Source organism: Clupea harengus, chromosome 21, assembly GCF_900700415.2.
Source record: "Clupea harengus chromosome 21, Ch_v2.0.2, whole genome shotgun sequence".
Lineage (NCBI taxonomy): Eukaryota > Metazoa > Chordata > Actinopteri > Clupeiformes > Clupeidae > Clupea > Clupea harengus.
Window position 1 is genome coordinate 22,529,889 of NC_045172.1, and position 26,255 is coordinate 22,556,143.

The window sequence follows — 26,255 nt, forward strand, 5'->3', positions numbered from 1 at the left end:
GGTCTATACAACTACACTTCTAAGTCTTTGAGAGATTATCTTTGAATGCATCTTTTTTTCATCAGAACACCAGAAACCTTTTATTCTCTTCAGACTAGTAAGTACTGAGACCAGTGAGACTGTAAGTAAGACTAACACAAATGTCTGAGGCAGCCCTACACGGCAATCTGGCCTTGTGCCGTCACTGTGGGTGATTCCAGTGACTGCTGGTCAGCCCTCCTTGACTCTGTGTGTGTGTGTTGTGAGTGTGTGTGTGTGTGTGTGTTGTGTGTGTGTGTGTGTGTTGTGAGTGTGTGTGTGTGTGTGTGTGTGTGTTTGTGTGCGTGTGTTGTGAGTGTGTGTGTGTGTGTGTGTGTGTGTGTGTGTGTTGTGAGTGTGTGTGTGTGTGTGTGTGTGTGTGTGTGTGTGTGTGGTGAGTCAGGGGAAGTTGTATTCACAGCTCTGCACCAAGAGTGCCCTTTCACCCCCTCTGGAATGCATCAATGGGGAAACTATCTGACAATGAATCTTTGTCACGGGCTGTTGTGTGAGGTTCAGATCCCAGGTACGAGGCGCTGTCAGCCATCCCAACTCTCCTCTTCTTCAGACAGTTTGCTGTGATGTCAGGGCAAATATTAAAGTCAAACATTTGAGTTTCCATCAGCAATTTATCTTCTTTTTCTGGCAACAAAACACACACTCTCTCCATGGCTTAGGAAGACTGCAAAGTGGTATGAAGATGGATTAGAACTTGAGTTGCCCACAAATGTTGCCATGCTGGTCTGCGTTTCCTTAAGGCGTCGCTGAGCAACCACCGTGGTTACCGTGGAGAAAGAGTGTTTTTTAAATTAAATGAATGGTTTCTCTATATGTTAATGACGCTTACGGGAAACACACCCCTGAATGACCAGTCCAGCGGTTGAAGGAGCATTAAAGGAAGAGAGTTTCTGTGACTGTGTGTAAATTCCTCTGCTATCCTCCCCTCAGCCTGCTTGTCTTCAGCTGAAGGACAGTTTGTTTTGGAAAAGGCCATTAGTCTGTCATGGGAGGACTTTGTGTTACTTATCGCAGTGGGAGACAGACACACACACAGACACACACACACACACACACACACACACACACACACGAGACAGACAGAGCCCTACTTTCGCAACCCTGCCGTAGTTTATGAGCCCCTGGCCAATTGGAGAGCCCAGATTATGGCAAGGAGGCTTGTTATGACAATGCCTCTACGTCTCCCTCCCCTCCCCTCCCCTCCCCTCCCCTCCCCTCCTCGTCCTCCCTGTTGCTGGAGCTAAACCACAATAATCCCTCAAGGAAATCTCCTATTGACTGGGATGTCCACATGGAGGCACAGACCCAGCCCTTAGGGGAGTGTGTGTGTGTGTGTGTGTGTGTGTGTGTGTGTGCATCAGTAGTGTGTGAAAGAGCTGTGTGTGTGTGTGAGAGAAAGCGAGAGAGAGAGAGAGAGAGAGACAGCAAAACAGAGCTGTGTGAGAGAGAGAGAGAGAAAGTAAGAGAGAGATAGAGACAGAGACAGCGAAACAGAGGTGTTTGTGTGTTTGAAAGAGAAATGTGTGTGTTTGTGAGTGTGGGTGGGTGTGTGTGGGGGGGGGGGGAGTAGGCAGCTCTGACTCTGTGTGTGTGTGTAGAAATATAGAGTGCTGATTGGGCAAGAGGTTGGTCATGATGAGCTCTGGGTGCCTCCGTAGAAACCTCAGAGAAGGAGTTACTATTGTCCCTATCCATCCTTGAGGAGACAGGAATGCACTAGACAAGGAGAAAGAGAGAGGGAGAGAGAGGGAAAATGCACTAGATGAGGAAAAAGAGAGAAGGAGGGAGAGAGAGAGTGAGAGAGACAGAGAGAGAGAGGGAGTGAGTGAGTGAGAGAGAGAGAGAATGCACTAGATGAGGAAAAAGAGAAGGAGGGCGAGAGAGAGTGAGAGAGACAGAGAGTGAGAGAGAGAGAGAGAGAGAGAGAGAGAGAGAGAGAGAGAGAGAGAGAGAGAGAGAGAGAGAGAGAATGCTTCAGACAGCTGCCTTTTCCAGGCTGTTGTGTTTGACGTCTCCGTGTGCTCCACCTTATCACATAACAAGACACTTGGACAAGGTGCTCTCACAACCAGGAAACATAATTGCTGCTCTTTCACCAGTTTTTGGCCAGTGCGGTGTTTTCTAAAGACCTTGGTGAGTTGCATGTGTCATTTCTTGCAGGTTACAGTGATGTTTTGTGGACTTTGTTCTCTTTTTATTGTCAGAGAGATGGCTATTGAAACCTTAGTGCCTTGTGCCCTAGTTTAGTTTGAACTAAAAACTGAAGTTTTGTGAAGTCAGTCATGTCTGTAATGCCTTTTCCCCTCTCAGGGAAAACATTGGTAGTCAGGAAGGATAACCAACCGACCAACATGCTTAGGTGCTTTCAGCCATCGACTGCTGATAGTCATCAGTCTTTTTCAGTGTTTAAGAGAGTGTGTATGTGTTTAAGAGAGTGTGTATGTGTTTAAAAGAGAGTGTGTTTGTGTTTGTGTTGGAGGAGTAGGACAGGGTGGTGATCTGGAACGCCTCAGAACCGTCTGCCACCTGTTCAGTCATTTAGATCTGGCAAACGATTCTCATTTTATGACTAAAACATTCTGTATTTTTGCTCATTTCAAGTGAGTTTGCTGTCGGCTTCCTATGCTGTTAAGGAAAGTTAGAAAACTGTTAGAAAACTAGCCTCTCTGAAACAAGTGTGTGTGTGTGTGTATTTGTGTGTGTTGAGAGAGTGGGGGTGGAGGGGGCTTTCCAGTAAACCCCCCCTTCCCACCCCTGTGGAATATCTGTGCAAGCCCTGCTGTAGCCGTGGCGATAAGGGCACCAGGAACAGGAAGCATTTGCATTTCTATTGAGTGTCCTTTCTGCCTCCCCATGGGGCGCAGAAGCAGCGGAGTTCTGTCCTGGGCAGTGGAGTGACGCTGGGGCTCCATCATGCCAGGGCATGGCAGGGTGTGTGTGTGTGTGTGTGTGTGTGTGTGTGTGTGTGTGTGTGTGCGTGTGTGTGTGTGTTGTGAGTGTGTGTGTGTGTGTGTGTGTGTGTGTGTGTGTGTGTGTGTGTGTGTGTGTGTGTGTGTGTGTGTGTGTGTTTGAAGCCATCATGCCAGCAAGGGCAGGGTGTGTGTTGTGAGTGTGTCTGTGTGTGTGTGTGTGTGTGTGTGTGTGTGTGTGCGTGTGTGTGCGTGTGTGTGTGTGTGTGTGTGTGTGTGTTCGAAGCCATCATGCCAGCAAGGACAGGGACTGACAGCAGCTTGACAACTGAGCTGATTTGTGATAGCTTGGAAAGCTAAGCTAAGCTAAGCTCCCTTGCTCCATACGGTCAAAGGCAGGGGCTGTGGAGACCCCTGTCCGGGCCAGATGGCACCAAGGAATTCTCTCTGGAGTACAAATGCACCTGCTGAACCTTGGTGGTGGTGGTGGTGGTGGTGTATAATGGGATGTACCTAATTAGCTAAATGGGGGCTAAAACGGACCTATTTTGGATTACAAATGGTCTCGTAAAATGTGTTGTCTTTATGATACATGGGGTTATCTGTGTAGGACATGTTGTTGCCATGCTACCGTTGCTAGGAGGAGTCTTTTGACAGCTCATCTCATGTGTCCGTATACTATACTGGGTTGACCAATCGGTGTGTATTCCTCCTCCTTGTGTAGGAAGATGAAAATGGTCGATATCGTAACTCAAACAATGCCTGCCGAGAACGAGGTTCACGTGGCCCGGAACTTTCTTACGAAGATTCTGAGAAGTTCCATGAGGTATTTCAAGAGTAGCCCTGTCTGTCTCTCCCGGCATTCCAACCGTCCTCAGCCATCCTCAGCCCTGTGTTCCTCCCACTCCTCCATACTGGTGGCCGCCTGCATGTTCAAACCTCATATCAGACTCCCACACACGATCCTCAGTGCACACCAAGGCCTGCATGGTTGCTGCCACCAGTTCATGACCTCTGACCTCTGTTGCGCAAACCCAAACCACCGTCTCCCACACCCATATGACCTGTTTGCTTCGTATTCCTCTTAGCTCATGTGTATTTCCCACGACTTTTTGCCGCCTCCTATGTCACTTCCTCTTCCTGGTCCGCTCGTAAGATGAACCCTTCACCCAGATAACTGAATTCAAATGTAGTTGTTTCTGTTGTTTTGAGCTCCTCCCACCTCACACCTTAACACTAGCCTGCCTTTCCCCATTTACGCCCACACACAGACACACAGACACACAGACACACACACACACACACACACACACACACACACACACACCCTATACCACCCCTATACCGTGTCTCACCTACTAGAGGTCCACATGATGCTGCTTGGTTGCCTGTCACTTCAAACACACACTCGTCTTTTTCAGACACACACTCGTCTTTCTCATTGCTCCTTCTCGTCACCTTCCCGTGGTTCCCTGTAACATCCTCTCAGCCCTTTCTCACACCTCCTTACCCATCACCTCTCACCAATCCTGTAGCCACCTCCATCTTTCTGGTGGGGTTTAGCTGGAGCTGTTCACCTCTATCCAATCCTGTAGCCACCTCCATCTTGAGCTGTTCCTCTCCTCTTGTGCATGTGCAGGATTACTCGCCTAATCCTCTTACCTTGCTGTCATTTTCACTGGCTTTAATCAACGTGGACGTCAATAGTTCAATGTTGCTTACCGATCCTGTGATGATATTCTTAGTAGTAGTAAACATGAGCAAATGAAATTCACCATTCTCTGGGTTTTTATTTTCACCCGAAATCATGCATTAATGGTCTCGTTATTATGGTCTTATATTATATTTGGGGCTAAATCTTCTATTCTGACTTCCCTACATGAATTTCAGGAAGAACCGCTTCAAAGGGTAGGTTTCATTTTGCTCATAAGTTAGTCTGTCGGTATCTTGAACGATGAAGTGGATTTTGATGTTTTTGTTGCTAGCCTGCTAGCATCTGTCTCTGCTAGCCATGTTTGAGTGCTCTCTGAACCCCTGTCGCTGTGTCTGTGTTGATGTGAACACCCCAGGAGGAATGAGCCCACAAGCAGACCACACTCCTGGCATTCGTCCAAACTGGCAGAGAACCAGAACGAGACCCAGAAGATCCCACAGAACTCCGAACCAGAACCAGTATGGCAGTCAAAATACAGCATAAGGTAAGAGGAGGAGCAGTACATACAAAACTACACTCAGACATACGCACACATCTTAACACATAGATCACGCAGACAACTGTGTGTGAGTGAATGGGTAAATGTGTGAGGCGTTAACCTGTAAAGTGATGGGGGTGCTCTAATGAAGAAGAGGGCTATGTAATGTAGTCCGTTTACCATTTGTCAGAAGTTGAAGTCTCGGAACATACCAACGTCGACGTGGAAGGGAAGGTTACTATAAAATGTTGGTGTATTTTCGGAACATTTATAACATTTAAAACACCCTTAAAGGCTGATGGAGGAATCTAATCTGAAATAATCTAGGTTTTATCAGTTTTGTCTTCTCTCTGAACGTCTCGTCCAGTTTTGTCTCTGGACAATTGTCTGAACCATCACCATTTCCACTCCACAGCTCTTCCTCGAGTGACCTGTCTAAATGTTGGGACCCCACGAGTGACCTGTCTAAATGTTGGGACCCCACAAAGCAGCAGCCAGCACCAAGCCAGCCCACCACAGTACAGGACATGGAAGCTGTAGCTCCCTCCCCACAGACCACCTCCTTGGTATCGGCACCTCAATCCAAACCCCACAGCACCGTCGACCTCTCCACGGGAGGGGCGAACCGCAAGCGAGACTCCCCACATGCAATCCTTGCCACCAGCTCCAACAACCTGGATCACAGCTTGTCCAAGAGCCAGGCTGCGTCCCTCGAGTGCATGTTCTACCGTGGGACCCAGAGTGAGGCCTGTGGCCAGCCAGAGCGTCCGCGGTACCTGCAGCTCCCCATGGGCAACGGAGGCAGGATCAGCCCCTGGCAGGAGGACCAGGTGGGCACCAGGTACTCCTCATCATCCTCCACCTGCGCTGGTGGAGGGAGGTCGAACATTAGCCCAGTGTGGAATGTTCCGGAAACTAAGAAGCCCACGGCTCCTTCTCCGCCGCCACCTCCTCCTCCACTGCGTAGCGACAGCTTTGCCGCCACCAAAGTCCATGAGAAGGGTTTGTCTGGGCCTTACCCAGATTGTCCGGCCACTTACCCTCCGCAGAAGGCTCAGGGCAGGTCCGCGGATCGGCTGTTCAAAGCCACGGAGAACCTGCAGAAGAGCCTCCAGTCCGGCGAGAGACTCACAGACACGCGCCACAGCTTCATGGCGCCGCAGAAGAGCGACGCGCAGCATTCGTACCTCACTGCGGAGGACTACGACGCAAACCAGCTCAACCACAACAACAAACTGAGCTCCCTGTCCAGCTCTGACGTGAGGCAGGGCCTGGTCGCCTCTGCTGCCTCGGGGCCTGGCCACCAGCGCCAGCACAGCGATGAGAGTCACTTCTACCTGCACCCCAAAAACACCTCAGTGGCCGCACCCAAGGGCCAGAGCGTGGGGGGGTACTACCGCAGCCTGCAGGAGCTCCCTACTAACATATGCGGCCAGGGACACGCTAGAACCTCCACCACCTCGCTGTCCAGCAACGCCCTGGACGAGAACACGGACCGAGGAGGGCATGTGAGGCTCTACTGCTACACGTCACAGCAGCCTGTGCTGACGACAGCAGCTCTGCAAGGAGGCCTTCAGGCCAAGCTGGAGGCCTGGAGAGATGAGTCCGAAAATACGCAAGCAGGGAGTGAAAGGAGTGCAGTCGGGTCTCAGAGGGGGGTCAAGAACAAGTATCCTGCAGCCCAGCAGACTCATAACGGGTACGGCAAACAGACGAGCAGTCACACCGTCACATCGGAGAGTCAGTCCGCGGGGCTAAACGTATGGATGGCTCGTTCAAACTCAGACGAGAGGGAGAGGAAGAGCAGTGGAAACGCTGCGGATGCTCACCACACCAGGTATCCTCACGGCCAGCAGCACAGTGATCTACGAGGCGCGGCAGGCTCACAGTCGCACAGGAAGTCTCAGCCGGACCCGTGGGTGTCGCAGGAGAACCGTAAGATTTGCTCTCAGCACACCCCTCTGCTCCACTCCCTGTCTCAGGAGAACAAGCTCCTGGCTGAGAAGCGGGCACAGCCCTCGACCGCCATCACTGGTTCTACTGCCCCTCAGGATGCCCCTGAGTTGGCAGGGGGCAAGCAGGGTCGACGGAGCGACCGCTACGCCACCACGCTGCGCAACGAGATCATCAACAAGAGGGCACAGCTGCAGAAGAGCCGCAGCGCCGCCGCCCTGTCCTGCCCCGGAGAAGCCGACGAGGAGCCGGAGCCCGAGGCCTGGAAGTCCACCGAGACCTCCACGTCCTCCTCGGACGGCTCCTTCTCCAACACCTACAAGGACCACCTCAAAGAAGCTCAGGCCAGGGTGCTGCAGGCGACCTCGTTCAAACGGAAAGATCTGGAACTTCCCGGGAGTGAGACGCTGCCAGGATGCCCGATCTCTGCCATGTTGGCACGCAGAGATCTGAGCATTGGTGAGATTCTGTCGGGGAAGGCTGACACTGCGGTTGCTGCCACCCAGGTGTTGCGTATCGGCTGCCGAAAACGCTTCCCCACGAGCAAACGAGTCCACTCGTTCTCCGAGCCGGACAAAATCAACGAGGTCGGCGTTGAGGGCAAACAGCTGAACTTGGCGTCTGTCGGGTCTTTCATTGACCGGCGCATGTTCTTCGAGGGAGTCACTAAACCAGCTTTTTCCAAACCGGCACTGAAGCAGGGGCCCCAGAGCTCACTGGAGGAGCAAGTCGGAGGCAAGGCCAAAGGGTTGTCCCCGCCAGACGATCACCACCACGGAGGCCACGTCAGAGAGAACCAGTCCAAACATCACTCAGGGAAAGAGCATGGTCGGCCGAAACAGGACCTCCTTCTGCAGCAGCAGCAGCAGCAGCGTTTGGGCACGTTCGCCGAGTACGAGGCCACCTGGAACATGCAGAGGAAGCAGTCGGAGGCTAAGAGCCCGGGGAGGTACCGCTCCGCTGAGAACATCCTGGAGCCATCAGCGGAGGACAGGAACCAATCCGTGTGCATCCACGAGAGGTCCAGGTCATCGCCCTCCGCAGACCTCCATGAACAGGTTGGTTGTCATACTTAGTGTCTGAGGATCGTTAAAATCTCATCATTTCTGGTAAAATACGAATAGCGTAAGGGGGCCACATGTGTAAGCATGCGTACACACTAAAATCGTGCTGAGCACACAGATGTGTGAAGAAGATGGTCACACATTGGGCATACATTGTGTTTGTTAGCTCTGACGAAAAACCTCCGTGCACAAAGGGTGGGATTGTGCAGACACATGGTCCCTACAGCAAGTTGTACGCTAAGATGGATACATTTGGCCCAAGAAATTGTAGGTTTCGTAGTTCAGGAGGAATCATTCTTGACTATCACTTGACTATCAGGGTTTGTTCTAACCACACATTCATGTATAGATATAGATGAATAAAATCATAATAATAATAATCATAATAACAATAAAATACACAGTGTGACTGTTCATAAGAATAGAGAATGGGTAAACCTTCGCCTAGTGTTAAGTTAGATGTTAAGTTGTTAACTAGGTGTTAAGTTCATGATATTGTGAGATGCCAGTTCTGTGAGTTTCGGTGGGTTTCGGTGGGACATAGGAGATAATGTCTGAAACGCGAGCTGAAAGCTGTTTTCTCGGGCAGGTACAGGAATCTCAGGCATCTAGGTTTGGCATTGACGCTATCAGACAGGGTGACCTCTGTTTCCGCATTCCTCCTCAGAAAATCCCACTTCCTGGCAAGACGTCCCATCCAGATCGTCACGTGGAGGCTCACACCATGGGGTAAGGATCTCAAATAATCCACTATGATATGTGTGTGTGTGTGTGTGTGTGTGTGTGTGTGTTGTGTGTGTGTGTGTGTGTGTGTGTGTGTGTGACTGTGTGTGTGTGTGTGTGTGTGTGTGACTGTGTGTGTGTGTGTGTGTGTGTGTGTGACTGTGTGTGTGTGTGTGTGTGTGTGTGTGTGTGTGTGTGTGTGTGTGTGTGTGTAATAATCCACTATGATATGCGGTTATTTATCCCGGCTGCATGCCTGCGCTAGGTTTCCCACAACCTGGGCCAAAGATGTCTGGTATGCACTCCCTGGAGTACCGTCTGATAGTCATCTCAGTGTGTGTGTGTGTGTGTGTGTGTGTGTGTGTGTGTGTGTGTGTGTGTGTGTGTGTGTGTGTGTGTGTGTGTGTGTGTGTGTGTGTGTGTGAACACGCAGGGGGGACTTATTGTGTCTGTAATAGGAGGGAGTGGGGCCTTGGAGAAGGGTTCTCGTGAGTATCGGTGTGTATCCTATGTGAGGTCAGATTAAAACAATGCGCCTATTATTGAAGACAACACTAATGGCCAGTCACCTGTGTTGTACCTGGGAGCAATGCAGTGTGTGTGTGTGTGTGAGAGTGTGTGTGTGTGTGTGTGTGTGCATGTGTGTGTGTGTGTGTGTGTGTCTGTGTCTGTTTCTGTGTGTGTGTAAAATTGATTTGCTACCTGTTCACCAAATTACAGTGAAAATGCCTCAGTATCGTGTGTGTGTTGTGTTAAAAAAAAAGACAGTGCCGTTTGCAGTGTGTGTGTGTGTGTGTGTGTGTGTGTGTGTGTGTGTGTGTGTGTGTTAAAAAATACAGTGTCGTTTGCAGTGTGTGTGTGTGTGTGTGTGTGTGTGTGTGTGTGTGTAAAAAAAGACAGTGCTGTTTGCAGTGTGTGTCCAAAGCCTCCTCCAGCAGCTCTGTGGCACAAAGGCACAGTATGTGCTTTACTGTATTGTCAGTGTAACAATGTGAGCTCGGCCTGGGTTAGGTTCCATGGATTCAGAAATGCTTCACATACCATCAGAGTGTCCCACTTAGTGGCCTTTGTTCAGGTGTCGCAGCTTCAAGTTCTGAGCTTTTTTGCATTAAATGAAGCCAAACGCTGTTGTGAAAACTCATTGCAAGTGATAAATATCTGCTGTTGTATCATATGAGGCACTTAAGGTAACACACACCTGTATTTGCACAAGGGCACACAATACTAGTATAGGGTGTCGCTGGTGGCATGTGTGTCATTTTAGCTACTGACAGCTTCTCAGGTTGACAACTGTATGAAGAGGAACTGTCTATAGTTCCAGCTTAGATTAGCGTGCAGTCACTCTGTGTGTGTGTGTATGTGTGTGTATGTGTGTGTGTGTGTGTGTGTGTGTATGTGTGTGTATATGTTTCTGTGTGTGTGTATCTGTGTGTGTGTGTGTGTGTGTGTGTGTGTGTGTGTGTGTGTGTGTGTGTGTGTGTGTGTGTGTGTGTGTGAGAGAGAGTCTTCTGGCGCTTCAGCAGAATTCCACTGAGCGGCTCCATGCCACAACCTTGGCAACTGCTCGTCAGTGTAATGTATCTGTGTGTGTGTGTGTGTGTGTGTGTGTGTGTGTGTTCGTCAGCGTGATGTATCTGTGTGTTTCTGCAGCACTTGTGGGATATTGCAAGACTATCTATTCTCACATAGTGTTCTTCAGCATTTACCAAAATCGGTGTGATTTCCTGTTTGTCTTCTGCACTCATAGAGAGGCCAAGTTAGATTCAAGTTTTTTCGCAATACTTTCCCTAACTGGGAACTGTAAGGTCAGAAATGGACTCAATGGGCCACAAGTCATCTTATCAGAGATAAGATCTATGATCTTCTCGCACCAAAAGACCTCCATTGGGTGTATCCATGGCAACCCCTCATGCATTGAGTGCCATCAGACATATTAGCATGGCCTGGCCACAGTTTCACTAATGACCGCCGTATCCTGCGTTTCTAACACCTGGTTGCTTGCTACAACCTCTCCTACTGTCACAAAGAGAACCTAAGGATGTTTGTGACTTCTGAAGTATGTGCAAATGCATATGAATGTAGTATATTCATGTTTGGACAGCAGTCTGATCAGGGTTTAATTGCAATCGGAAGTACCTCTCTCTCTCTCTCTCTCTCTCTCTCTCTCTAACTCTTACTCTCTCTATCTCTCTTACTCTCTCCTCATCTCATCTCTTTATCTTATTCAGTCATTCCGGTTGGTCATTTCTCTACATTTGATGCATCCATGGTGTACCAAGTTTAGTTGGTCAGTCAAGTATATTTGGTTTAATTGGCCTCCAACCTGTTTAGTCAGTTATTTATTTACAGGCTTAGCCATTGGTTTACACCTTGCATCAGTTTGTCAGTACGTCAGCTTGGTTGATACTTACGTAACGTTTAAGCTTACCGTTTATTTAGTAATGAACTGTTCATTGTTCATGAGCCATCCAATTAACTCCTCGTGTCCCATTACTGTGCTACGAACTTATATACTGCTTGGTAATATTGGAGGTCATTTCATAATTAAATGGAGTCAGATTATTCGTATTTTCCACAATTTTCACCACTCTATTGCATTCTTCTGTCCCATAAAGTTCAGACACACTTAAGCCTTCCAGGCTGGTGTTTTTCCGTTGATTTGGTAAATTGTCTTATTGTGCAAATATGCAGGCAGTTGAGTCATTCTATTCTATCCGTTCTCTCCTATCTGATGGATCTGTTCTGTATTAGTGCTGGGTGAATCTTTCCATTTGTCAATTTGTCAATTTCATGTCGGTTTGAATTCATGTCTGTTAGTTATATACCGGTATTAGTTATATGAAGTGTTTTGATGATTGTGATATTCATATGGGTTTTTTTAGTGTCTCTTGTGTCCTTGTGTTGTGTATGTTATAGATTGTTTTTGTCTGTTTTGTCAGATGTGTATGTTATAGATTGTTTTTGTCTGTTGTGTCATACATCTCTATTATAGATTGTTTCTGTCTGCTGTTTTATTTTCATGTGTGGCTGTTTCCATCTGTGCCGCCACAGCGTGTTGGCCGAGAGAGGTCCGACTGAGAGCAGAGTACGGGAGCGTCCAGCCCAGCTTGACCACCTCCCCCCGCAGCCCCCAGAGGCCGCTGCGCCCCGGACTGATCCAGGGAAGAAACACTCCCCGGCTGCCCACCCCCCAACTCACGGCACCACCAGCCCACGCCAGAGCCCCCGCCGTACCCCGACCACCTGCGCCACGTGGGGGTCACCGCAGCACCCGATGAGCCGCCCCTCCCCCCAAAGAGGGCCGCAGTGTTACCCCACAGGCTCTCCCCACCCAGACTGGACACTCCCGGGGGGGTTGGGGACACCGCATCCTCTCTGAGAGAGCCTAGCGAGCGCCACGGTGGGCCACTCCAGGGGGGTCACTCCGTGAGGGGCAGGTCTCCGGGCATCGGGTTGGCACTGCCCACAGTGCCCACCCTGGGCCCCGATACACCCCTGAGGGTCTCCCCATGCCCAGACAGAGAGCCTCAGGCGGGCAGCAGACTGGAGGAGGAGTGGAGGACCCTGCACCTGACCGCCCTGGCTGCCCTGGAGCCGTCTCGTCCTCATCCTCCCTCCCTCTCTCCCTCCGCCCTCAAGGGTGCTGCCCTGATAGTGCCCACCAATGCCACACGCTCACCCTCGCCTCAGTGTGCCCCTCCGAGACTGACCGATAAGCCCCCGGCACCCCCTCAGGATGACGTGTCCAGGTAATGCATGCCAATCTGGTACAAGTCTGTCCTCAACTGCCAAGATAATTGTGAGATCTGTTAGCCTTTGAAAAGAAATTATCTTAACAAAATTTGAAGAATAACACAGATTTTGTTCAACATAGACCTTAAAAGTTTCTTAAATATTCTTTACTGAGGTCAATTTGAATATACAATATACATACAAAGTACAATGGATAACTTTTTAAACATGGCGGCCATTTTGTTATCTCACCATGCTTAGTTTTAAGTTAGTATGTTGCCATTCTGTCGGAAGATGTGTGCTATGCATGGGTCCTAATGAAGCTCCTGTGTGTGACTGGTTGCAGTAATGAGATGAGTGACGTCTCGGAGTTGAGTCACGCCATAAAGAAGGTCCCCGTCAGGATCGTCCACGCCGAGACCAGTCTGGAGAGGAAGGGCCGACAGTATCTGCTCAACAACGGAGCTCCGGGGGGGCCAACGACCCCCCCTCAACACACCTTCCCCTCCCAGGAGCAGGCCTACTCCCTCTTCTGTGCCTACTCACGGCAGGAACAGGAGGCCCTCCGAGACGCTTGTCCCCCTCAGAGTCTCCCTGCGGCCCCAGCAGGGGTCACCCAGAACGGGCAGGCCTGGAGAGCCAGCGTGCCCGTGGTGCCCGCCGTGGGAGATCGTGTGCCCGCCGTGGGAGATCGTGTGCCCGCCGTGGGAGATGGCGTGCCCGCCGTGGGAGATCGCGTGCCCGCCGTGGGAGATCGCGTGCCCGCCGTGGGAGATCGCTCGGACTGGAGCGCCAGCATGCCCGCCGTGGGAGATCGTGTGCCCGCCGTGGGAGATTGCGTGCCCGCCGTGGGAGATTGCGTGCCCGCCGTGGGAGATCGCTCGGAGGAGGACGTGAAGCGAGAGGAGCTGGCCAGGGACATCATGGGGAAGGACAAGTCCCTGGCGGACATCCTGGACCAGAGCAGGATGAGGACCACCATGGACCTGATGGGGGGCATCTTCCCCCAGGGGGAGCAGGTGCTGGAGGGGGCGCAGCAGCAGCGGAGGAGGGCCACCCCCAAACAGACGTCCCCCCGCACCACAGAGGAGAGGTGGGTCACTACTCAGAGTCAGACAGAGCCAGCACTGTAGAACTCAAATGTGTTGTGTAATGTGTGGATGAGGTAATTGTAATTTATTTTTTCAAGACAGGGACAGTGTACAATAAAACATTAATCTTGTACAACAAGAGAATGTGCATTGTGCCAGGTTCTAGCAGATTGCTATTTTCCACCTGTAGTCCCTAGGTAGACCCCCACCCCCCCATCCAGTGCTATAATAATCAACAGGATCCTGTCGGAGTCACGTCCAGTCTTGCGTCCAGCTCATAGAAATGAGAGGTATTGTAATGTGTTAGCATGTTAGCTAGCATGCTTTCACACCAGTCCAGATAGCAAAGTCTGGAGGTGATCTGGCCCACTACGTCACCAGCAGAGGCAGGGGACAAGTTCAGCAGCCTCCCTAACATGATGGTATGGCTCCTCAGGTAGCCGCTGGCAATGAAGATGAGCAAGAAGGTCCACACCAGATCTGAGTGAGGATCAGCTCCTGAAGTAGCCGTTATGCTGACTGTTATAGGTCTAGCTGCATGAGAGGCTTTGATATGAATGACACAGAGGACGAGATAGCTTAGAAAGACCTAACGTGTTCCCCCGTGTGGTAGTGAGCTATTTGAGAACGTTTGTGTTAACAACATGCACTGACCTCTGTTAGAGTTTAGCGATGATACTACTGCCCCCTACTGGAGGAAAGGTTTCATAACCTTTTCGGCACAACTTCTATAATGTCTCTGGTACAGTACTGTGTATTTGATACGAAACATATTCACCTTACCAAAGATCTCAAACACATTTGTATCAACAAGAACTTTCTTATTTGCTGTCAGACATCTTTCATACTCACAGGGCCATATGAATTGGTTTCAACCCTGTTGTGGAAGATTTTGAAATCAAGGCATCACAGAATACTCCGATGAACCTAATGTAAATGAACTCAAACAGTGTGTGTGTGTGTGTGTCTGTGTACGCTTGTGTGTTTGCGTGCGTACGTGTGTGTGTGTGTGTGTTTGTGTGTATGCCTGTGTGTGTACGCCTGTGTGTGTGTGTGTGTGTGTGTGTATGTGTGTGTGTGTTTGTGTGTACGCCTGTGTGTGTGTGTGTGTGTGTAATAGGAGGGTGGAGGATGACCTGACGGCGTCCGTCTCCGTGGTGAGCAGCTCGTCCTACTACAGCACGTCTGCACCCAAGGCGGAGCTCCTGATTAAGATGAAGGGCATGCAGGAGCAGATGGAGGAGCAGGACTCCGAGGACGAGCTCGACTACGACCTCTCCAGCAAGAAGGTAACCATGGCCACGTCCCACACACACACAGGGCATTCAGTTTTCAGACCCTTTTAAGTTTTCCACATTTGTATATGTTTCAGACCTATCTTAAAAAATGGATTCACTTCATTTTCTTTCTCATCAATCTACACACAATACTTCACAATGACAAAGCATAAACAGGTTTTTGGAGTGTTTTGTTAGTTTAATAAAGTATTCAGACCCCATGACACTTGCAGTTGAGTACAGAGGCATCCTACTACTCTCAATGGTCTTTGAGATGCTTCTACATCTTCATTGGAGTCTATCTGTGCCTAATTGAATTCACTGGACATAAGAGAAGAAGAGTCACACACCTGTTTATATAAGGTCTCACAGTTGATGGTGCATCTTCATTGGAGTCTATCTGTGCCTAATTGAATTCACTGGACATAAGAAGAGAAGAAGAGTCACACACCTGTTTATATAAGGTCTCATTTAACATGACTATTATATAAGGTCTCAATTAACATGATGGTGCATGTCAGAGTGAATAGTCTGCAGACCTGTGAGATTTGGAACCCCCAACAGTCTTCCTAGATCTGGCCACCCAGTCCAACTGAGTAATCAGGGGATGAAAGGCCTTAGTGAGACAGGTAACCAAGGTAACCAAGGACCGACTGGTCACTATGAATGAGATCCAAAGTTCCTTTGCGGACAACCATCAGTGCAGCACTCAACCAAACAGGCCTTTATGGCAGAGTGGTCAGACAGAAGCCATTGCTCACTAAATAAATAGCACAGACAGCCCACTCGGAGATTGCCAAAAAGCAGATTTTGCAGTCTTTTCTTTTTTTTAAATTAATAAAACATTCCAAAAAACAGTTTTTGCTATGTCATTGTGGAGTATTGTGCGTAGATTGATATGAAATTAAATGAATTGAATCAATTTAGAGAGGACTCTGAAGCATAATAAACAGTACATGCTCTACCATATGCAATTCAATTCAGTTCAGTTTTTATCTACACAGCGCAGCGTTCATAACATCAATAGAGATAGGGCCAGTGGCCTTCTTGTGGTAAATCTTTATTTCTGCTGGAAATTGGCAATAAAAAGGCTTTGTTTATTGTAAAAGGACAATGCCAACACTGTTTATCAGAATGTTTTATGACATGATGACATTACTCAGTGTGTCACTTTACCTCAGTGAAACCAGGGCAGAGGTTGAAGTAGCTAACATACAGTATGAGCGGTTGGATTAGCTAACATACAGTATGAGCGGTTGGATTAGCTAGCATACAGTATGAGCGGTTGGATTAGCTAGCATACAGTATGAGCGGTTAGATTAGCTAACATACAGTATGAGCGGTTAGATTAGCTAACATACAGTATGAGCGGTTGGATTAGCTAGCACACAGTATGAGCCAGTCAGCTAGCATACAGCATGAGCCAGTCAGCTAACACACAGCATGAGCCAGTCAGCTAACATACAGCATACCGCTAAAGATAATTCTAATTTATTTATTTAATTTATTTCCAGAATATCCTTAAGTACCACTTAAGGATAGGTTAAATCTGTCATCCTCAGTGGTCTCAGCGAACCCAAATGTGCCTTATCACGACTGCGCGACTGCTATAACGTATACAAACCTATAAAACAGCTATATAAAACTGTGGATGTGATGCTGAGCAGGAAGTTGTGTAGTCACAAGACAAATACACCTGGAGAGAAGTACACTCTTTGATATCACATATAAATAAAGTTAATTAATGTCAGAACACTTTTGTAATATTTGTTCAAATTTGACCTCATTGTGTTGCAACAAACATCTAAACCAAACGCGGAGGCTTTTCCATCCATTTGGAAATCCCCTGTCCATATAGCCAAGGCAGCATTTGAAGATTTAGGTTTAGGTTGACGCTCTGAAGACGACACTCAAGTGAGGATGCATTGTTTGACTACGGGTTTCTTCCTGTGTAGCAGGGAGTTCTTCCTTGCCCGTGTCGCCTGTGTTTGCTCTTAGGGGGTTCAGGCCCTGAGTTCTCTAAAGCGCCTTGAGACAATTGTATTGTTTTGGAAGCTATATAAATCAAATGTAATTGAATATTTGACTTGAATTCTTCCACAAGTCACTCCGAGCCTGCCTTTAATGCAAAATGTCTTGTGCCAAAGTGACTATTGCGCTTCAAACCAGCTTGCTCTGTCCCTGCCTTTAATCTGAAGTGTCTATGGACCTAAATGGGCCTAAATCCAGCTCTACTTGGGGTATCTCCCGTGACCCTGACGCTAATGTGGCGTGTCCTGTGTCCCCCCCCCCCCCCCCCCCTGCAGCAGGAACTGATGGGCAGCCTGAGCAACAAGCTGCAATCTATCTATCAATCTACGCACAACACTTCACAATGACAAAGCATAAACAGGTTTTTGGAGTGTTTTGTTAGTTTGTTAGATCAAAGTACTCAGACCCCATGACACTAGGAGCTTGCCAAAAAGCAGATTTTGCAGTCTTTTCTTTTTTTTTTAATAAAAAAAACTGTTTTTGCTATGTCATTGTGGAGTATTGTACGTAGATTGATATGAAATAAAATGAATTGAATCAATTTAGAGAGGACTCTGAAGCGTAATAAACAGTACATGCTCAACCATATGCAATTCAATTCAGTTCAGTTTTATCTACACAGCGCAGCGTTCATAACATCAATAGAGAAAGGGCCAGTGACCTTCTTGTGGGTTATCTCCCGTGACCCTGACGCTAATGTGGCGTGTCCTGTGTCCCCCCCCCCCCCTGCAGCAGGAGCTGATCACCAGCCTGAGCGACAAGCTGCAGGTGCTCCACGAGGCCCGTGAGAGCCTGCAGGAGGACGTGCGGGACAACAACGCGCTGGGCGAGGAGGTGGAGGCCAGGGTGCAGGCCGTCTGCAAGCCCAACCAGCTGGACAAGTTCAGGATGTTCATCGGAGACCTGGACAAGGTGGTCAGCCTGCTGCTGTCACTCTCAGGGAGGCTGGCGCGCGTGGAGAACGCCCTCAACAACCTGGAGGAGGGGGCTTCAACGGAGGAGAAGGTGAGGGTGTTTGTGTATATGTGTGTGTCTTTGTGTATGTGTGTGTGCGTGTGTGTTTGTGTATGACTGTGGGTGTGTCTGGCTATGTGTGTGTTTGTATCTCTGTTTGTGAATGTGTGTGTGTGTGTGTGTGTGTGTGTGTGTGTGTGTGTGTGTGTGTGTGTGTGTGTGTGTGTGTGTGTGTGTGTGTGTGTGTGTGTGGTTTAAAAACTCTCAGATGAGGGTACGTACCTGTCACACTATCACACTGTCTGTATGTGTGTGCAGTAAGGGGAGCGTGTGTGTGTGTTTGTGTGTGTGTGTGTGTGTGACTGTGGGTGTGTGTGTTTACCTCTGTGAATGTGTGTGTATATATATGAATGTATGTGTGTGTGTGTGTGGTGTGTGTGTGTGTGTGTGTGTGTATGATGACTGTTGTGCACTATTGGATGTGTCATGTGTTTTTTGATAGCTTGCCCTTGGGGTGAGATTATAAAATAAATTATTAATTTACTATATAGTTTTATTGAACAAATGTCATAACAGGGAGAGCTTTGTAGCGTGACCGCAGGACTGTGTCAATGCTGTCATATTTGTCACATGGTCATATTTGATACTAGCTTATACTTTCAGTACCAGTACGGCTTGTCTCACCCTCCCCTGTCTTGTCCGTGTTCCTCCTTCTCTCTCAGCACGCCCTCACGGAGAAGCGCAGGCTTCTGATTCGCCAGCACGAGGACGCCAAGGAGCTGAAGGAGAACCTGGACCGGCGTGAGCGACTGGTGTACGACATCCTGGCCAGCTACCTGAGCGCGGAGCGCCTGGCGGACTACAAGCACTTTGTGAAGATGAAGTCGGCCCTCATCATCGAGCAGCGCAAGCTGGAGGACAAGATCAAACTAGGAGAGGAACAGCTCAAGTGTCTGAAAGACAGCCTGCCTCTGGAGCAGAGACTCACGCTCTGAGAGACAGCCCACCTCTGGAGCAGAGACTCACGCTCTGAGAGACAGCCCACCTCTGGAGCAGAGACTCACGCTCTGAGAGACAGCCCACCTCTGGAGCAGACACTCACGCTCTGAGAGACAGCCCACCTCTGGAGCAGAGACTCACGCTCTGAGAGACAGCCCACCTCTAGAGCAGAGACTCACGCTCTGAGAGACAGCCCACAACTCAGGCTCTGAGAGACAACCCACCACTCACGCTCTGAGAGACAGCCCACTTGGAGCAGAGACTCACGCTCTGAGAGACATCCCACTTGGAGCAGAGACTCACGCTCTGAGAGACAGCCCACCTCTGGAGCAGAGACTCACGCTCTGAGAGACATCCCACTTGGAGCAGAGACTCACGCTCTGAGAGACAGCCCACTTGGAGCAGAGACTCACGCTCTGAGAGACAGCCCACTTGGAGCAGAGACTCACGCTCTAAAAGAGACAGCCCACCACTCACGCTCTGAGAGAGTTCAAAAGAAAGCGAGGGACCATGGAGTGAGAGAGTGAAGGAGAGAGAGAGAGAGAGAGAGAAAGATAGTTGTAGCTGACTAGAGGGAGAGCCGACAACACATCTGGAACCCGTGACATAGAAAGAGGAAATAGGAGAGAACTAAAAGAGACACTGACTACAGATCTTCTTAGAACTGGAACCTGTGACAAGGCATGAGAACAAAACAGATATGACTGTTAGTTTGTTTGTAGGTTAGTATTTATTTCAAGACTGCTGCTCATACAAACCTTGCTTTATCCAGAGGGAGATGGTTTCAGAGACAGATGCTGAGAGAACAAGGGATGAACTCTGTCAATAAAACTATGAAGCAAGTCATGATAACAAACAAGCCGCTTTTAATGTAGGTTATGCAGACTGGGCTGGTAAAAAAATGTCTATTATAATTTGACTGTCCTAAAGCTGTATTTCTGATTTCTCTTCTGGAATGAACATTTTATCTTTATTTTATTCAAGGTTGCATTTTTGATGACCTTCAACGTTGCTCTTTCTGAGATGGTGTATTTTGAAGAGTTGTATATATAATTTATTTGAAGATTTATTTTAGGTTTTAAATGGAATGGAATATTTACCATTTTTGCAACATTGCTTGTTGATTGTAACAACTCACATAAAGATGATTATATTTCAGCTAAGTGTATTGTGTTTATGAACTGTATGTAACTGCTACCAAAATATACATAGATACTATGGTGCTGTTGTAGAGAACAGCAATAGGCATTACTTGTGTCTGTAACTTTCATAGACTTGCTACCATGTTCCAGTACATTTATATATTTCCCCAATACACATTCTGATGTAATGAAAATGAAGAAATTGAATTATGCAAACTAAATGAGATGTGTTAGCACTTTATAGTGAAGGTCTCATGCTGAAGGATAAACACCAGTGGGCTGGAACATTAAACCGTGCCTGGGTTTGTACCCACCGTGCCCTGTTATTGTGATTTGTGTGTGTGTGTCTCTGTGTGTGTCTCTGTGTGTGTGTGTGTGTGTGTGTGTGTGTCTCTGTGTGTGTGTGTCATAAATTAATGACGTGTACCAAATACCATCGTATTTATATCAGAAAACAAAACAGTACACTTGGAGGAGGTATATTTCTTCAGATTCCAATTGATTTTTTTATATATATATATATATATATATATATATATATATGGATTAAAGAATATATTTCTCTCCAGGTGTATTTGTTCTTGTGATTACACAACGTCCTGGTCAGTATCACATCCACAGTTTATAGCTGTTGTATATGCAATAGCAGTTGCTCAGTCGTGATAAGGCACATTTGGATTCGCTGAGACCACTGAGGACGACGGACTTAACCTTCCACTTAAGGATATTATGGACGTAAATATCCCAAGTCAATCATTTACTGTGGTGCTGTTTCACAACATTTACACAATGAAAAGGAAGTCGTGGGAATTGTCTTCAGGCTTAAAGTCAAGGAAACTGTAGATGTCACTCAGTCTGTGGAACTCCGTTCTCATCACGACAAGGGGATTCATCACTAGGTAAGGTTAAGGATACACTACTGCTGGGTGCTAGAATAGTATACATTTTATTTCTAGCGTGAGATATTTACCATGGCATAATTTCGCCAAAGTGTGTGCCACCTGGAATTATTTTGTTGATGTGAAAAGTACTGATGTACGTATACGATAAGTACGATTCTACCAGTAAACCCAGGCTTATATCAGCGAAGAGGAGATATAAGGTGTGTTTATAAGAGACTGGGTCAGTGAACACGATGGGCTGTTCATAGGCCAACATTTAGTAAGGTAAGGTTTGTTGCCTATAGAGTCATTAAAACACACATTATTGGCAATACAACATCCATTTCAGCATCGCGGGTTTGAAAATAACAACACAACTGAGAAATATTTTATTGAATTGAAGTGAGGTCATCCCAGGGACACAAATCTCATTCCAAGCTGAACTCAAAAAATACAGAAAGAATAGAAATTCTTCTACGGTCATTTAAGTCCAGATACTTCATTAAACATACATTCCGATGTGCACAAGCAAACGCTGTTTAAAAGCGGTTCATTTGAAAATTCGTGTCTTGTTTGATTTAGCGATTGCTTATATGTGAAGTGTGGACCCAATGGAGAGGAAATCTTTATAGTTCGTGCTTCTCAATCGTAGTGGTGAACGGTTTTCCATAAAAAAAACGTGAAAGAGACGGCCTTAATTAACTGTAAGTAGGCCTACTCAGAAATAGAAACTAAAGGTGACAAAAGCAATACCTGAAAGGAGACTAACAGGAGTTTAGTGAACCTTCCCAGCTCTTGTGCAACTACATGAGTCATTTTAAATATCACCAGCTTCTTGAAGAGGTCAAATCAATTACCCTTAACAATTGCACCATACACGTCTGTAGCCTAGGTTCGCATGAAGGCGGGTGTTAGCTACTGTTTTGGTGCTTTCACTGTACTGTGAAGTTGTTAAATGTAAGCTATAGGAATATTAGTGCCTTCATCTGACAATTTCTTAATTTGCTGTCAAAGATGACATTGTGCTTGATCAGAAATTAAGTGAGTACCAGACTGTGAAACAGTATTTCTAAGCATTGTTTTGGTTTGTTGTCTGCAACAGTTTACAATTACCAGTGGTTTTTGTGACCTGCGCTCTTCTCAATACGTGTAATAAGAACACCTTTATTCCCCGCTCTCCAAGGTGATTTGTTTGCTGCGTATCCTGGCAACGGGACCAGGTAGGTGAGAGCAGCAACACAATGAGGAACCATGCAGCCATTCTATAGCCCAAACAGGAAGTGAGCAGAGGGGGCAAAAGACTCTGAACGGGAGCCACAGCATTCGCCGACACCCATGGGCCATCAGCATGACACAGTGAATCTGTTGCCGTGGCAAGTGCAGTTGGTGCCCAGTGTGGATATGTGTCACCTGGCCGGACGGGCAAGGAGACTGGTTTGGTGAGGGTTTGATTCAGAGGCGTTGATCCATGGCTTACCTCGCCCACACGATCCATCCTCAGTTCGCGGGGCTGTTTGTGGGCAGCGTGGGATGGATCCTCACCATGGTAACCATCGGACTCATCCAGTGGAGGGTGTGGGTGGTGGACGACGCGAGCGTCATCTCCTCCGGGCTGGCGTGGGTGGGCATCTGGAGGGTCTGCTTCTACAGCCACGTGGTGGTGACCTCGGAACGTGGCGTCATGTACTGCCAGAAGATGGGCATCTCGGACAGCTTCGTTCCCATGGAGATCACCGTGGCGCAGGTGCTGATGCTGGTGGCGTTGGGGCTCGGGCTCCTGGCGAACGCTAGCACACTCTATGGCCTGAGGAACGTCTTCTTCGGATGGGACAAGCACGAGCCCATCCGACTGGCGTTTACAGTGGGGGGCCTTCTTCACCTGCTGTCCAGCCTGTGCTCTCTGGTGCCCCTCTGTCTGAACCTGCGTGCCGTGCTGACCAATCAAAACATCAGCTTCCCGGGGAACTTCTACATGCCCCCCACGCCCACGCAGCAGTATGTTGGTGAGGCCATCGGGGTGGGCATAACCGCTGCCGTCCTGACAGTCACCAGTGGGTTTCTGTTTCTCTGCTACCGGTTCCCGATCAGAACCCCATCCAAGGTCCAACCCGCTTGGGCGGAAGCCGGCTGCTCCGACGGCACGGGCAACCCAGCCTACCAGTCTCAGGAGAACATTGAGTAGTAAGGGAACATTATATTTTTTGTTTCAAAAATTTCCACGTGAAACTCTGTGGTGCTCTTGGAGAGCTTTCTCTTCACTTCAGAGAAAAAACATTTCGCACAGTGCTTGTGGAATCCTTTCCCTTGGAACACATTGAATGTTTAACATGACTGCACTCAGCCATGAACCAAATTGAGGTGTTCAAAATGGAGACATTTTAGGCAAAATACTTTGAATACTTTAAATGCCTTTGTACACCCTGAATGTTTTACTGTAAAGCCACGCAGATAACGCACTTCGTTTACAATCCTTCGGCTCACCGGCCTGTCCTCTGAGGATTTTGCAGCTAATTGGGATGTGAAAAGCTCTTACTCTTGCAGTAGTCATCTCCATGCGGTCTGTGACACAGGGGACTCATTGATGGGTAATCAAATTTGCCAGGATATATTTGTTTATGTCCTCCTGCCCTTTTTCCACAGCTACATTCTACACACAGGAAATTCAATTCAATTCAATTCAATTCAATTTCATTTAAACAGCGCACAGGAGGACCTGATTTCTCACACAAGCTAATGAGTGTGGTCTCAGCTGTTTGTTCTTACTGAGACAGAGACACAGTACATAGTCAAGGACGGGGGTTAGAGAGTATAATGTACTTAGCAGTTAGTTCATGTCTGACACAACAGGAGAACAGCAACATTCCGGTCCATAAATACTTAAGTGTTTAGTGGCCACTTCAGAATCAGAATCAGGTTTTATTGGCCAAGTAAGTTTGCACAAACAAGGAATTTGACTTGGTAAAAAGTGACTCTCAGTGTGCTTACACAAAATATACAACACAATACAATACAATACAATACAATACAAACAAACAAACAGTGCAACAGTGCAATGGACTAAGGAGTTTAAAAAAGTATGTACAAGGCGGAATGGCTATATACAGTAGCTGTGAAATGTTGCACAACACTAGTGCAAAGAAGAAGTGGAGAGTGCGAGAAGTGCAGGGATAAATATATAAATATAAATATATATGCTACAGTGGGTTAGTTGTTCAGTAGTGAGACGGCGAGGGGGAAGAAACTGTTTTTGTGTCTGGAGGTTTTGGCGAACAGTGATCTGTAGCGTCTACCAGAGTCACATACATTCAATTCAATTCAATTGTATTTATAAAGTGCATAGGAGAACATGTCTGACACAACAGGAAATACTACACAGCAACAGCAATATTCGGTTCCATCAGCGCCAAAACAATACAATTATCTCAAGGTGCCTGGAAAGCCTCTTCAAATTAGACATTGCCCCTGAGCCATCATTCATTTGCATTAAAAGTCTTGTATCAAAATCTGTACACAGTGTATCAAAATCTTTAGATGTCTTTAATAAACATTTGGATAACGTATTTGAATGGAAGACTGATATATCATGACAGTACTTTTTATGGTAACTTTAACTTACAGTATGTGCAAGTTGTGGCTATGAAATAATGAGACTAAAGCTGTAATTCAGTTGGGTCACACTTTATTTTGATGGTCCCTTATAGACGATCTCCAAATGCTCAGATTGTAAACAAACTATCTCTTGAAACTCTGTCAACTACAATTTATGGTTAAGGTTAGGCTTAAGAGTTGGGCTTGGTTAAGGTGATGTTCAGTGAACCAATAGAAAGACTGGCTGAACTTGAATTTCAACAAACCACCTGGACAGTGTCTGTGGGCGGACGATCCAAATAATGTGTCACCTTCAGTTGTAATGAAGCACTTAATATTATTCTCAATCGTAGTGGTGAAAAGTTTTCCATTAAATAAAAAAACGTGAAAGAGACGGCCTTAATTAACTGTAAGTACTCAGAAATAGAAACTCACAGTATACAGTCTCGTTATTTAATAGCCACACCTCGTATGTTCATTTGGTTTGCATTCATTGCATTCAAATGTGCATCAAAAACATTTATTTGGATACATGTATGCAAACCCATTTCTTCATGGTCCTTTAGTTTTATCCAAACTCTAGAGAAACTGGAATCACCAGCCTAATCTGTGCCCAGACTCTGACTGTGTTTGGCCACGCGGTACTAATGCAGGAGAGTCTTCCTCATTGACCCCTGAACACAGCAGGAAACTCAATTACCCAGAGTCCCCCACACAGAGTAACTTATCATACAGGTCATCAGTCTGTCATGATTAGGGTACAAAACATGTAAGGGTTTAAGGTTAAGGAACTGCTGTGATAAGCTTCAGAGATATTAATTACTATTGATGTTGTAGCAGTCTTTGTAATGGTATTTTTATTCACGTACTTAAGAAATATTAATTTTATCATTTTGTATTCTGTGTTGTGTATTGTGTATACAGTATATATCAGAGGGAAAGTTGATCCAAACTGTGTTTGAGTTTCAGACAAGGTTTCATAAACGCAAATCAGTTACAAAAATCGTCAACATTTATCTTATTTATTATTAATGAACATTTCAATCATACAGGCCCCTTTGCCACATGTCCATGTTGTTATTTACATGACCGTTTTCTCTCTATCCCTTCCTCAAATGATCCTTCCTCGTAAAAATGGTCCAGCAGGAAGTGATGCGGGTCCCTGTGTCCCTGTAGGTGGAGGCCCTTCAGCGTGACCCCTTTTGGGACCCGGCTCATGTGAACCGGGGCGGAGGATGGCGGTGGCAGGCACGTGAAGTCTGCTCCAGACCTCTCATAGCCGCGGCTATCACAGCTCCGATTGTTAGTCTGGAAGTGGAGTCCAGTCCAAACAGCACTCACTTTGGCCAGCTTTGTCCTGGGAGCTACGGACGCGAAACAAAAGGCCTTCTTTTCAGGCGACACCCCTCTCTCGAGCCGGGCGGGGGGGCTGCTCATTGAAAGGATCAGATGTGACCTGCGATTTTTTACTCATGCAGAGAGTTGCATGTGACAGTGCGTTAACCAATGAGAGGCTGTACAATGGTTACATTGATCTATTTACGTTTATTCGTGTGGTTTTCTAATGTTTTTTTTTGTCATCCAAAGCAAGTCGAAGGTGAGGCACACCAACAGTCAAGCTGTAATAAGTTAAGAGTTCTGGTGAGTGGAAGCATCACTAAATGAGTTAACCTGATAAGAGAT

General features: G+C 47.3%; 2 protein-coding genes across 2 annotated transcripts in view; both read left to right on the forward strand.

Moving 5' to 3' along the window:
- LOC105905657 (protein Shroom2-like) overlaps positions 1–20,435 on the forward strand; it is a 38,985-nt gene extending 18,550 nt beyond the window's left edge. Inside the window, 11 exon segments of the mRNA XM_042702916.1 lie at positions 3,670–3,771; positions 4,836–4,853; positions 5,015–5,143; positions 5,553–8,148; positions 8,744–8,883; positions 11,929–12,265; positions 12,268–12,626; positions 12,956–13,702; positions 14,821–14,989; positions 17,741–18,013; positions 18,685–20,435. Coding sequence (XP_042558850.1) covers positions 3,670–3,771; positions 4,836–4,853; positions 5,015–5,143; positions 5,553–8,148; positions 8,744–8,883; positions 11,929–12,265; positions 12,268–12,626; positions 12,956–13,702; positions 14,821–14,989; positions 17,741–18,013; positions 18,685–18,957 — 5,143 coding nt within the window. The 3' untranslated portion in view covers positions 18,958–20,435.
- Positions 20,436–20,664: 229 nt separating this feature from the next.
- LOC105905656 (claudin-34-like) lies at positions 20,665–23,949 on the forward strand. Its single transcript, XM_031558500.1, has 2 exons — positions 20,665–21,002; positions 22,168–23,949. Exon 2 carries the CDS (start codon positions 22,453–22,455, stop codon positions 23,164–23,166), a length of 714 nt encoding a protein of 237 aa, XP_031414360.1. The 5' UTR covers positions 20,665–21,002; positions 22,168–22,452; the 3' UTR covers positions 23,167–23,949.
- The last annotated feature ends 2,306 nt before the right edge of the window (positions 23,950–26,255 follow it).

What these genes read in the sequence shown, in the direction of transcription:
- LOC105905656 (XM_031558500.1), top strand. Translation starts at nt 22,453, where the DNA reads ATGGCTTACCTCGCCCACACGATCCATCCTCAGTTCGCGGGGCTGTTT.